This window comes from Zalophus californianus, chromosome 10 (assembly GCF_009762305.2).
Source record: "Zalophus californianus isolate mZalCal1 chromosome 10, mZalCal1.pri.v2, whole genome shotgun sequence".
NCBI classification, from domain to species: domain Eukaryota; kingdom Metazoa; phylum Chordata; class Mammalia; order Carnivora; family Otariidae; genus Zalophus; species Zalophus californianus.
The window spans coordinates 44,704,687-44,718,796 of NC_045604.1; the positions used below are offsets into that span (position 1 = coordinate 44,704,687).

Genomic DNA, 14,110 nt, shown 5'->3' on the forward strand with positions numbered 1-14,110 from the left:
AGAGATAAAGATTAATAAAAAATCAACCCATCAGAAAGACAAAAATTGTAATTATACATGCACCTTACACCAGAGCAAAAACATGAAGCAAAAACTGAGAAACTGAAAAGAAAGAGACTATTTAACACTAATACTGGGAGACTGGGGCGCCTGGGTGGCTCAGTTGGTTGAGCGACTGCCTTCGGCTCAGGTCATGATCCTAGAGTCCCAGGATCGAGTCCCACATCAGGCTCCTTGCTCAGCGGGGGGTCTGCTTCTCCCTCTGACCCTCTTCCCTCTCGTGCTCTCTGTCTCTCATTCTCTCTCTCAAATAAATAAATAAAATCTTTAATAATAATAATAATAATACTGGGAGACTTTAATAAGGCACTATAAATAATGGGTAGAACAACAAGGCAGAAGAACAACAAAGAAACAGAAGACTTGAACAACACCACAAACCAACTAGACCTGACAGATACTATAGAACATTACACCCAATAGCAGCAAAATACACATTCTTCTCAAGTTCACATGCAACATTCTCTAAGAAAAACCTTGTGTTAAACCATAAAAACTGTATAGATCATAAATTAAGCCTCAGTAATCATATAAGGCATGTTCTCTGACCACAATGGAATTAATTAAAAATCAATAACAATCGGAAATTTGGAAAATTCACAAATATGTGAAATTAAACAACACACTCCCAAATAGCTAATGGGTCAAAGAAGAAATCACAAAAGAAACGAGACAATAGTTAGAGATGAATGAAAATGAAAACAAGGCATACCAAAACTTACAGGATGCACTTAGTGTAGTACTTGGGAAGGTTAGCTATGGTCATAAATGCCTATATTAAAAAAGAATACCTCAAATGAATAATCTGATCTTCCATTTTAAGAAATGAGAAAAAGGAAGGCAAAGTAAACCCAAAGCAAGCAGAAGGAAAAAATTAGGACTAGAGTGGAAATAAGTGAAATAGAGAATAGACAAACGATAGAAAAAAATCAACAAAACCAAAGAGTTGGTTCTTTGAAAAGATCAACAAAACTGATAAACCTTTAGCTAAGCTGATCAAGAAGAAAAAAAAAAGGTAGACTCAAATTATTTAAAAAAAGGAATGAAAGAGTGGGCAGACTCTTATTGACCTTAGGGAAATATAAAGGATTATAAGATAATACTATGAACAATTGTATGCCAACAACTTAGATAACCTAGAAAAAAACTGATGAATTGTTAGAAAATTACAAATCGATGACTCAAAAAGGAATAGACATTCTGAATACACCTATAACAAGTAAAGCAGTTGAGTTAGTAATAAAATTTCCCACAAAGAAAGACCCATAATCAGTTAGCTTCTTTGGGGAATTTTGCCAAGCATCTAAAGAATTAACACAAATCTTTCACAAACTTTTCCAAAAGACAGAAGAGGTAGGAACATTTCCCAACTCATTCAATGAAGCTAGTATTATCCTGATACCAAAACTAGAAAAAGACATCACAAGAAAACTATAGACCAATATCCTTTATTAATATAGACCCAAAATTCTCAAGAAAATACTAGCAAACAGAATTCAGCAACATATCAAAACGATTATACACCATGATCAAATGGGATTTATTCAGGATTGTCAGACTTGTTTCCCATGTGAAAATCAATCAATATAATACAGCGTATCAATAGACAAAAAGATCACATGGCTACACAATCATCTCAATAGGCACAGAAAAAGCATTTGACAAAATCCAACTATATACGGATTGAATGTTTATATTCACCCCAAGTTCATAAGTTGATGGTATTAGGAGGTAGGGCCCCAAGTCATGATGGTGAAACTCTCATAAATGAGATTAGTGCCTTTATAAAAAGAGACATGGGAGAGGGTGCTTCTTCTCTCTCTTCTCTTGGCTGTGTTAAGGGAACAGCAAGAAAATAGCATCTACAAATCATAAAAGGGGCCTCTCGCCAGAATCCAACCACACTGGCACCCTGCTCCTGGACTTCTCAGCCTCCAGAACTATGAGAAATAAATGTTTGTTTTTAAGCCCCTAGCCTATGGTAATTTGTTAAAGCAACCCAAACTGACAAAGACACCAACACCCTTTCACGATAAAAGCACTCCATTAAATAGGAATAAAAGAGAACTTCTTCTATTCAGGAAAGGCCAACTATGAAAACCCACCACACACTAATATCATACTTAATGGTGAAAGATTGAGTGCTTCCCCTAATATCAGGAGCAAGACAAGGATGTCCACACTATTTCTGTTCAACATTTACTTGAGGATCTAACCAGAGAAATTAGGCAAACAAAATAAGTAAATGATATTCAGATTAGAAAAGAGGAAGTAACACTATCTACATTTGCAGATGACATAGTCTTGTATATAAAAATCCTGAGGAGGAATACACACACACACACACACACACACACACACACACACACACAAACACACACTGGGTTGGAACTAGTAAGTGAGTTCAGCAAGGATGCAGAATATAAGATCAATATGTAAAAATCAATTCTATTTCTATATACTTAGCAGTGAGCAATCTAAAAATGAAATTAGAGAAACAACTTCATTTACCATAACACCAAAAAGAGTAAAATACTTAGGAATAAATTTAACAAAAGAAACACAAGACTTCTACATACTAAAAACTATAAAAAATCATTCAAAGAATTAAAGATCTAAATAAATGGAAAGATATCTCATGATCATGAACCAGAAGACTTCAAGTTATTATGATAGAAATGGTCCCCCCAGCTGATCCACAGATTCAATGCAATTCCAATAAAAATCCCAGCTATCTTTTCTTTGTGTAAAATGACAAGCTGATGCTAAAATTCATATGGAAATGCAAGGGATCTAGAATAGCCTAAACCATCTTGAAAAAGAATAAGAAAGTTAAAGGACTCAGACTTTCTTACATATAAAGTTACAGTCAAATGATAGTGTGGTATGACATAAGGATTGACATAATACATCAGTGGAATCCAACTGAGAGTCTAGAAATCAACCCTTATATTTATAGTCAATTGATTTTGAGAAGGGTGATGACAGTTTAACGGGGGCAGTTGGGGCAGAATAGTCTTTTTAACAAATAGTGCTAAGAGACCCAAACTATGTGCAAAAGAAGGAATCTGAATCCCTATCTCACACCATATAAAATATTAACTCAAAATGGAGCAAAAATTGAATGTGAAGAGAGCTCTATGAGGCAGAACTATAAAACTCTTAGAAGAAAAGATAGAAATAAGTTTTTGTGACTTTGGATTTGGCAATGGATTCTTAGATATAACACCAAAAGTGGAAGCAACAACAAAAATGTATATTGGGCTTCATCAAAATAAAAAACTTGTTTTGCAATGGATGCCATTATGAATTGAAAAGACAACACATAGGAGAAAATATTTGCAAATTTTGTATCTGACAAGAGACTTGTATGAGGAACAAATAAAGAACTCTTACAATTCAACTAGTTTCCCCTGGTCCATGTGGCCTATAAATAAAATTTGGGCTCTCAGGTATTTGAAGCAGTGGTTCCCAAACTCTCATGCACCAAAGAAAATGTTGCCAGATTTAGCAAGTAAAACATGGACCATCCAGTCAAATTTAAATTTCATATAAACAATGAATAATTTCTTAGTGTAAGCCCATGCAATGTTTGGGATGAATTTAACTGAGTGTCCTATATTTTATGTGGCAACCTTACCTAAGAATCACCTTGAGGCTTCTCAAGTTCAGATTCCCAGGTCCTGATTCAGCAGCCCTGGGCTGGGACTCAGGAAGCTGCTCTCTCTTAACCCTGGAGACCTGACATGGGTGTCCAGGCCACATTTTGAGAAACTCTGATTAAATGCTCTAAAAGTCATAAGAAGCTTCACAATAGCTTCTAGCCATACTCCTTAGAACCATTCACATTCCAAACTAACAAAAAACATGGAACTGTAGGTTTTGCAAAAATCTATGCCTTGAAATAAAGTGTCAAATAAAAGGGTAAAGGAAAGCAAAATAATAAACAACAGCTATAGCAAAACTCTTGAAGGAATTCAACGAAGTTCCCTGTGGGATTTTCCTGCCATATTCTTGGGAAAGGTGATCAGCCCAGGCAGGCTATGGTAAGATCTCACACAACAGGATATACAGATGGTTATGCATTTTTCCTCACTTATTCTCCTCAGGTGGCCCAAGTTTGGCCACTTTGCTCTAAATCAGGCTCTAAATGCAACTCTAAATGCATTCCTTCCAGTACACGTTGGAAAGCTGGAAACCACCACAACCATTGCAAAAACCCCCAGAGAAAGGGGAAAATCACTTCCACTGTGAGCCTTCAGCATAATGAAGGCCAGAGTTCGCTGGATGGTGAGTGGATTTCCGGCCTACTCTACATGGTGAAATTAATTTAAATGCTGCTATCATTCATAAAGCTTTTCCCAAAGTAGGCTGCATGTGGCCATTGTAACAATGTGTCCATCTTCTAATGACTCTAGATTCCTCCTGCTGAGCACTAACCCTCTGTCAGAGAGGGCATCTCCCCACTCCAGCCATATCTGCAAGGATTCAAGAAAAAACCCAACCCACTTTCCATCCACAGCCTCGACAATCTTGACCTCAATCTCTTGCTCGTACAGGGTGCGTAACATCCGGTCCCGCCTGTCCTTTCTGCGCTTGAGGTTGATCATGAAAATCTAACACAGAAAGAAAAAAGGAAAAGAAACACAGATTATTCAAGTCTTACTTTAGGCTGTTTGAAAAGTTAAGTAAATGTAAGGACCAAAGTTTTAATTAGAATAAGGAGTGGAAGAAAATAGGGAAAACCGTGGTGAAGATCTGTTTATATTTCATATCAAGTCAAATGATATTAATTCAAACAGAATGACTTTCAAAACTGAACCATCTGTGGTGACTTCACCCTCTCTTTGTTTCTCTGACGCTTGTTGGTGGACAGGTTTGCCGTGTTCTTGAGATAGGAAAGTTCAAAAAAATTACCCTTCAGGAGGCCAAGTGTGAATTAAACCCCAAATAGAAGACTCCGAGGTAGGAGGCAATTGGGCAAGTGTGTTAGATTTGTCAGCTGACCTAAGTCTACATCCTGACTGTTATTTACTAAGTGTCTGCCTTGGCCCAATTCCCATGCCTCAGTTTCCTCATCTGTAAAACTGGGTTGATACTGGTCCTATCTCATGGGTTCTAAATATTAGCTATTCTTAAAGTTCATATCCACTCTAATAAAGTAATTCAAGGAATGAGAAAAATCTAGTCTTAACACATTCCTTGCATTTCCAAAGGTTCCAAACAGAATTATCAAGGTCTCAATGTTAAGAGCTTCTTGACCAGAATTGTTCAACTTCCCTAGAGATAAGGGAATTTCTCTGAAAGAAGTAAAGAGAAGGGACCCTACCTTTGGAGTCAGCCCTTTGATGGAAGGGAGAAATGGAAAAGCATCATTTCCACATCATACTAGTCCATGAAGTCCCCAAGAATATGCATCCAGATTCCTGCCCAAGGGGGTTGGGTCCATCTTTAGTCCCTCATCTTAGCCCCTACATTCCTGATGGCTGCCCTAAACACATACATATCATGAAGCCATGGCAGGGAGTTATGGAGAGTGAGACAGTCCTGACTACTCTCAGATTTAAGGAGCCACAGAAATACCTCAAGACTCATGAACACTGTTAACAGGTAAATATGTGTATTCCCAAGGTCCTTTTGCTACAAGCAGTAACAAACTCGCTCTGAACATTAAATTAGTCCTCTAAGGTACGAGACTTCAGCTGCCAGCAAGAAATACTGATGACACGTAGCATGGAAAAGGAGAAACCCATAGGAATAAGCTGAATGACATTGGCTTCATCCTGACTTAACCACCAGATGACTTTGAGGAAGACAGTGAATGCTTCAGGGTCCAGTTCGCTTGTTCATTAAAGGGGGCGTTGAACAATTTCATCTCGCAAGTACAACACAGATTAAAATGCCTATGATATGTGGTTTAGATAAAGCTTGCTTTATGCCATGCCTAGAATAAAGAAGAAACTATGTCTTGTAACCAGCCTGGCGTTCAGACTTTACTGGAGATGAAGCTTTGGTTCACAGTCATCCTGAATGTAATCGTCACTAATGTTCTATGTTTTACTGGATCAAAAGCTACACTAAAATTTCAACCCTTCCTTCCAAAATATTCTCACTTCCATCCATGTGTAAAGCTTTGAGCAAAGAAAATGATGGGAAAACAAGATGTCCTCTTGAAAGAAATTATCCACCTAATTTAGGGCAAAGTGAATTCGGTGCATCATGATTTCATTACTTCTCTTGATTACCTGAGTATTTTTTTTTAAACATAATTTCTGTGGTGACTGTACTTGCCTTGTTACTTGGGACTTCATAACTTAATGGGTTGTGTTCTTTTACATTTCACATTCTTCCTGTTTAGGATCACAGTGTGATGGGCCATGTTTCATCCCACAATTTTAAAAGATATGGAAAGGAAGGGGCATTTCCTCCTGTGTGTACATGGAGCTGCCCGAGGTCATTCCAGGAGAACAAAAACAAACCCAAATCAACCCCCCCCCCCAAATGAACAGAAATACAACAAAAAGTCCCCTCAAACCAGAGACCTCTAGTCTGGGAAGACTTTTGTAAATAATAATTCAGTCCCAGCTTCTGCCAGGACAAGTGCAGTGAAAATTGTAACCATAAGGAAAAACACAGACAGCTTGCTCATACTTAGTGAATAGTAAACAGAGAAAGAGCCACAGAGCCAAATGCAGCCCAGACACTACCAACAAGGTCAGGGAGTTCTGGGAGAATGAGAAAGGCCGGTGAAAATCCCTTTTTCCACCATCTTATCTCTGTTCTAGAGCCCAGGGTAATTATTTCCTGCACCTGTATCACCTCCTAGAGTTGGCATTTTCCAAAAGACTTCTAGGGTGACCCAGTCCTTACACCCCCATCCAAATGGAAGACCAGAGCTAGAAGATCCTGGTTTTGCCCCATTTGATTTCCTTCGGCTTGGTCCCCATAGGAATGTGTTTAACCAGAAAAATGAATCTATGTGAAGATACTTGTGTTCTTTCACCTGGAGAACTGAAGGCTGATGAGGGTTGCAGGGAAGGACAGCGTTAGTAAGATGTGGAAGTTGGGACAGTGCGTGGTGTGGACCAAACTTTTCCGCAGCCCCAGTTGTTTTTAAAAATTATTTGCTCTTTATTCTAATTCCTCTCTTCCACATTAAAATCATCTCTTCTCGGGCGCCTGGGTGGCTCAGTTGGTTAAGCGACTGCCTTCGGCTCGGGTCATGATCCTGGAGTCCCGGGATCGAGTCCCACATCGGGCTCCCTGCTCAGCAGGGAGTCTGCTTCTCCCTCTGACCCTCCCCCCTCTCATGCTCTCTATCTCTCATTCTCTCTCTCTCGAATAAATAAATAAAATCTTTAAAAAAAAAAAAATCATCTCTTCTCATTCTGCCCTCTGTGGAAACAGCATCATAGCTGCTAACTCTTTCTATTTAGTATTCATGAAATACTCTTTCCCATTCCTGAAGCCCAGATTCACATCAATTTTTTAAAAGAAATACCAATGCCCATCCCAGGAGCTTTTAGATGGCTATACCTGGGGACATGCGTGACCCAGCACAGAATGATAAGCAAGGCTTTTTCTTTCACTGGAGCGATGGCAAGAGCACACAGCGCAAAACCTGGCCTGTAACATACCCAGAACCCATGGAAAAGTTCTATCTCAGTGTGTGGATTCCTGAGGCACCATCCTACCCTTTAGATCACCAGAGTCTTGAGTACTGATCAGCAGCTACACGACATAAGGGACCCGCAAAGGATTCAGTGACTTGGAGTCACACTTCGGCCACTCCCAAGTAGCTGTTGTGTATATTACCAAGAGAGGTATTTCTTTATATTCTTGCTTCCTTCTTCACGCAATCAAAACTTTATATTAAATATGGCCCTTGGAGTGCTATTATGAAGTTCTTGTCCACTGAAAGGCAGAATTTTACAACAGGTTTCCTTTTTCCTCTTTTTCTTTTTCCTCTCAACCCTGCCCTCAGCTTTTTTCCATGGAAGAACAGCACAGAGAAAAGAAAGCACAGACTGTTCCAGAATGGTTTCTATCCACTCAGAATAAAGTTAAGGTCCTCTAATGCTTAAAACATTATCTTCTTGGGTGCCTGGGTGGCTCAGTTGGTTGAGCGACTGCCTTCGGCTCAGGTCATGATCCTGGAGTCCCGGGATCGAGTCCCACATCGGGCTCCCTGCTCGGCGGGGAGTCTGCTTCTCCCTCTGACCCTCTTCCCTCTCGTGCTGTCTATCTCTCATTCTCTCTTTCTCTCAAATAAATAAATAAAATCTTAAAACATTATCTTCTTTACCCTTGAATCTTTATAGGAAGGTTTACAAAATATAGCAGCATCTGCTCCTAGAAAACACAAAATTCACTCATGATTAAATACTAACTTCTTTCTAACCCAATGATTAATTTGTTTTTACCTTTTACCTTTTAAAAAAATTATTTATTTGAATATAGTTGACACACAATATCGTGTTAGTTTCAGGTACATGTGATTCTCATTTTTTTATCCTTTATTTTTATTTCTACTTTTTTAAGTAGGCTCCACACCCAACATGAGGCTTGAACTCATGACCCCGAGTCCAAGAGTCGCATGCTCCACTGACTGAGCCGGCCAAGCACCCCAAATGCTCCTTTTTTAAGATAAGAAAGCTGAGACATGACACAAATTGAGTTGTTTTCCCAAGACCTCGGTGCCTTTTCAGCAGCCAACCCAGTTTTGCTGACTGTCCGATGTAAGATCAGGCTCACACTCCAATATAAACACGTAAGCATGCCGCATACGTGCACGTGTGTGCATGTGCACACACAGGCACCTTTCCTACCTCATCAAATCCCATCTTGTCTGGATATTTAGGGACAACTGAAACAAACTGGGAGGGTTCCACTGGAGGACCGTCAACTGGAAGACACAAGAAACACACAGAGTGCTTTGTTAGTGAAAGGCTCAGGGAACAGAATTCCATCCACACACCTGATGTCTAGGAACACAGTCTGGATGTCTGGGGCAGGGGATAACTGCTCAGCAGTTCTCCAGGACTGAGCGGATACACAAGAACCCTGATGGCCAGGGCTTCCAGAATGCTTGTTCATACGCAGACTGCAGTATTCACTCCATTTCCCTTAAGACTTATTTTCAGAGGAGATGAGAGTCAGTCTAGGATGCCGGTTAAGAGTGAAGGCTCTGGAGTCAGATGATCTGGGTCCAAACCTTGGTCTGGGAAGGTCTGGAAGAGTTAAGTGACCTCTCCAAGCCCGTCTCTTCATGTGTAAAATCAGGATAATAAAAGTGTATCTCTTGGGGGTGTTGTGAAATTTAAATGAGACCTGCATGCAAAGCACTCACCACCAGTAAATTGACATAGTAAAAACTCAGTAACTTTTAAGCTATTACTTACTGTGGCTCATAATGAAAGACCTCAGAAGTAGGCCAGACTTCTTCTAAATAATGCTTTCTCTGTATATTTTAAAGGGGACTAGTCTGGGACTATTTTTATCCCATTCAGGCAGGTTTAGCTACAGGTATGCAAAGGTCCTTTATTTTAACAGGAACTTGCTTTTAAGGGCCAGTCCACATCCCAAAACTTGGTACAGGGCTAACAGGTAAATTTCCAGATGGGAGGCACACTGCATCTTAAGTAATAAAAGTTTCATTTATTTCATACTCGAAAAAAAAGTTTTCTTTACAAACTATACATTTGAAAGTTCGGAAGTAATGCTGAGTGGAGAATCTGGAAAGGTCTTGAAGATTTTTGGAATTGCAAATCCAAAGTACTCATTTGGTTTTCCTTAAAGGGGTAACACAAAGAAAACACAGTGAGAGCTGGTAACTTGGGTGGTTTGAGGAACTGTTGGTGGTGGCCATCACCACTATTCAGCATTACCCATCTCCTCCAGTCCAGGCAGATGAGAGGAATCACTTCCTCACCCTTGAAGTTGGTCATGGCCTTGTGAACTGCTACTGCTCAGCTCTCCAAGCCCTCCTTCCATTCCCACCCTTGCCCACCACAACGGTCACAGCAGATGTTGATAATGGAGAAGCCGCATATTTGAAGCAGCCTAGAATGATGTGCCAGTATTGGGAAGACAGCTGCCCAGAAGGATGCCGGGACCACTGTGGACTTTGAATTGCAAGAAATATGCCATTGCTGTAGGAAGCCAGCTAGATTTTTTAAAAAATTTTTTATTGTTATGTTAATCACCATATATTACATCATTTGTTTTGGTGTACTGTTCCATGATTCATTGTTTGTTCATAACACCCAGTGCTCCATGCAGAACGTGCCCTCCTTAATACCCATCACCAGGCTAACCCATCCCCCCACCCCCCTCCCCTCTAGAACCCTCAGTTTGTTTTTCAGAGTCCATCATCTCTCCTGGTTCGTCTCCCCCTCTGACTTACTCCCCTTCATTCTTCCTCTCCTGCTATCTTCTTCTTTTTCTTTTTTCTTAAAATATGTTGCGTTATTTGTTTCAGAAGTACAGATCTGTGATTCAACAGTCTTACACAATTCACAGTGCTCACCGTAGCACATACCCTCCCCAATGTCTATCACCCAGCCACCCCATCCCTCCCACCCCCGACCACTCCAGCAACCCTCAGTTTGTTTCCTGAGATTAAGAATTCCTCATATCAGTGAGGTCATATGATACATGTCTTTCTCTGATTGACTTATTTCACTAAGCATAACACCCTCCAGTTCCATCCATGTCATTGCAAATGGCAAGATCTCATTCCTTTTGATGGCTGCATAATATTCCATTGTGTATATATACCACATCTTCTTTATCCATTCATCTGTCGATGGACATCTTAAGCCAGCTAGATTTTATCACTATTTGACATCCCAGCATAACCTTTTCATCCTTCTGACTGAGATACTGTCCAAAGAGTACTATTTGTTTAACTTACCCTTCCCTGGGATATTAAAGAGAAACCATGACATCCAGTTTCACTTACGATCGAATGATGTGAAGTTCTAGAAGGTAGTGAGACTGGTTTCCTAAGCCGAACACAAGAGTTGGTCTCATTCCTTCAAGCCTGACCCCTATGGTCACATTTCTGTGAATACACAGTGCATGTGTTTCTGTTTCCATTAGAAGCCCAGAATATTTTGCTCCTTTCTGCTCCACCCCACTCCTCATTAATTTTTTTTTTAAATCAACAAATATTGATGGAAGAGCCACCAGGTACAGAGTTAGGCTTTTGAGAGAAAGAAACTTAGCATACAAACTCCTTTTTGTTTATAATGTTGTTTGAGGAGCTGTCTGGCTCTCCCTCCTTGGGTCTTGGAGTTGGGAGGGGGTTATATTTTGAGTTCCCCTTTTCACACTGTTGGTCTCTGTTTGGCACTCACATGGCCTGCGTGGCTTTAACATTTCAGCCAAAGAGACTGCTTTTAGCCATTTTGCTTCCATCAAACATGGGCAGTCATTGCAATCACAGGACAAGTGTCCCCCACAAGCCACAAGTAGCTGGCTTCTGAAAGCCACCATTGAGCAAAAATATGAGAAATATGTCTGGGTTTTGTCCCCAAGGACAGAGCAAAGCCACTGGGAAAGACAGGGAATGATACAAGTTAGACCTAAGAAATTTACTGTGCAAGGAGAAGGGATGTGTCTTTGCCTCATCAGAGTTGAAGGTCAGGTATATCCCAGCTTTGGTTGGGGTCATTTCTGACTCCATCGTTCATAATTTATCAGCCCCTCATTGAATCCCTCCCTAGACATAGCCCCTCACTGTGCCACACCCATTGAGACAATATGTTTTACTGGCTACTGGATAGTTTCAAGACCTAGGAATAATAATCACAACTACTATGATAGAGATCTTATTATTCACTGAACTCTGGGTTACACTCTTGACATACATAATCACAGTTACTTAATTTTCACGACATGTACCATGGGATAAGTATGAGTGTCTCCATTTTTACAGATAAAGAAACAAAGGCTTCAACAACTTGCCCAAGGTCACAGAGCTGACCGAGCTGGTACTTGAACCTAAGTCTGACTCCTGAACCCTTTACCCCCACTCGGCCTGCCCCCAAAGCTGGTCCTTGGTAGCGTAGCCATTGGCATCAAGTTGGTCTTGGCAACTGGGCTGAATTCACAGAAGCTCAGTTAGCTAAGTCGTTGCTCCTGGGTGACCATCACTTGTTGCTTTATCTGTAGTCTACACTGGAGCACACACTATCCAGCAGTGCACAATGCGCCAGCTCAGTCATGCCCCCCAAAATATTTGAGAGATCATGCTTGTACTAAATCCTAACTAAATCATAATCATTTAATCATAATCCTGAGGTTGTCCTGAACTCCTTGGATTTCTGTAGCCACCACCCTAGCTCAGATCCTCACTCACCATGATTGGGCAGGGTTTTTTTTAAATTTTATTAATTAATTAATTAATTTAAGAGAGAGAGGCATGAGCTGGTGGGGAGGGGCAGAGGGAGAGGGAGAGAGAATCTTAAGCAGGCTCCACATTCAGCACAGAGCCCAATGCTCGGCTCAATCTCATGACCCTGAGATCATGACCTGAGCCAAAATCAAGAGTCAGACGCTTAACCGACTGAGCCACCCAGGTGCCCCCATGCTTGGGCTGTTTTAATATTTTTCAAACTCTCATGCACTTGGTCTTGCTTCATTCTAACTCGTTATGCACACTATTGTCAAAATAATCTTCTTCTTCAAGCACAGTGCTGGTCTTGACCACAACAGTCACACTCAACACTTTGCAATTTGTTAAGTGCTTTCATATTCATGACATCATTTGTCTTCATTTATCTTTCGGTTGTTTTTATAGATGAAGAAATTGAGACCTACCCAGATGTAGACTTGCCCAAGGTCAAATAGGGAGTCATTGGTGCCAAGATCCAATAGTGAGTGATTGGTAATATTATTGGACCTTCCGACTTCATGTCCAATAATCTTAATAATCTTTACATGACATTCTATGGCTCCAGAATGTTGTTACCAAGAAGGGCACGTGAGATCTCCCATCACCTCATGCCCTGACCTGCAAGACCAATCCCCTCATGCCTTTTATATAACCCATTGACTTCTTTCACCTTGACAAGATCTAGCCTCCTGTCATCCATCCCCCAATTTTCTGTACAGAAAGCACATTCTCAAATTTTTTGTACAGCTCCTAACATATGAAGTGAGTAAATACATGTAGAATGATGGGCAGAGTGCTGCCTGTGCACCTTAACTGGTGCTACACCCCTTCTCCCACCCCACCCCAGCTCCTCACTCTGCTCTCTGACACTCCAGTCTGTAATTCATCAACTCTTTGACATTTTTAGTCTCTTACTTTCTCTGAATGTCTCTTTACCTTTGTATTTTAACTAAAATTTGGCTTTCCTTGGAGGACACTGCTTCTCTTTCACCTGTCAGGGTAGTAGCTGATTTTTCTTATCTCCTCCAATTCACTCCCAAACTGTTTCCCTTTCAACCCTCAAAACCCCCAGCTTCTTTGAAGTGTATGTTAGCACCCTCTGCCCCCTAGCCACGCCCCCCTCAGCCACTGATGATGACAGCCTTTGGCTCATAATCTCGTTGTTCCTGCCATCATTCTTAAAACTTTAGCATCCACACGGTGATCCACCTGACGACGGGGCTTCTAGGTCCTGTACTAACAATCATTCTTTCAGTGGCCCACTACCATGTCTGTCTCCATCACCTCTTTCATGTCCTTGTGTCCATTGGTACCGAACCTAGATTTCTTGGGCTAGCACTCTAACCACCCCCCTGTAAAGACTCTTGATCTGCTTCCACTGATCTTGCTTGGTAAAATCCCAATCCTGCTTAAAGTTGATTATCCACTTAGCCCCAAGAATACTGCAAGAGAAATTCACACAATTGTGTTGACTGAATCACTTTAAAATTACAACCACAGATGTCACTTTGGCACTCGACACTGCCAAATGATGCAGTTATGCTTCCATAGTAAATTTACTTTCCCACTCTCCGAGCAATCTGTTTTATGCCTTGTCCTCTTTCCTGACACCTCCAGCATCTCTCTCAAGCTGATGGACTACATACCTCA

At 40.7% G+C, this 14,110-nt stretch overlaps 1 protein-coding gene across 1 annotated transcript in view; it reads right to left on the bottom strand.

The window, feature by feature from the left end:
- COLGALT2 (collagen beta(1-O)galactosyltransferase 2) overlaps positions 1 to 14,110 on the bottom strand; it is a 106,389-nt gene that overhangs the window by 12,939 nt on the left and 79,340 nt on the right. Inside the window, exons 7-8 of the mRNA XM_027613716.2 lie at positions 8,889 to 8,965; positions 4,570 to 4,676 (exon numbers count right to left, since the gene is read on the bottom strand). Of these exons, the coding sequence (XP_027469517.1) occupies positions 4,570 to 4,676; positions 8,889 to 8,965 (184 nt within the window). The remainder of the gene's footprint in view (positions 1 to 4,569; positions 4,677 to 8,888; positions 8,966 to 14,110) is intronic.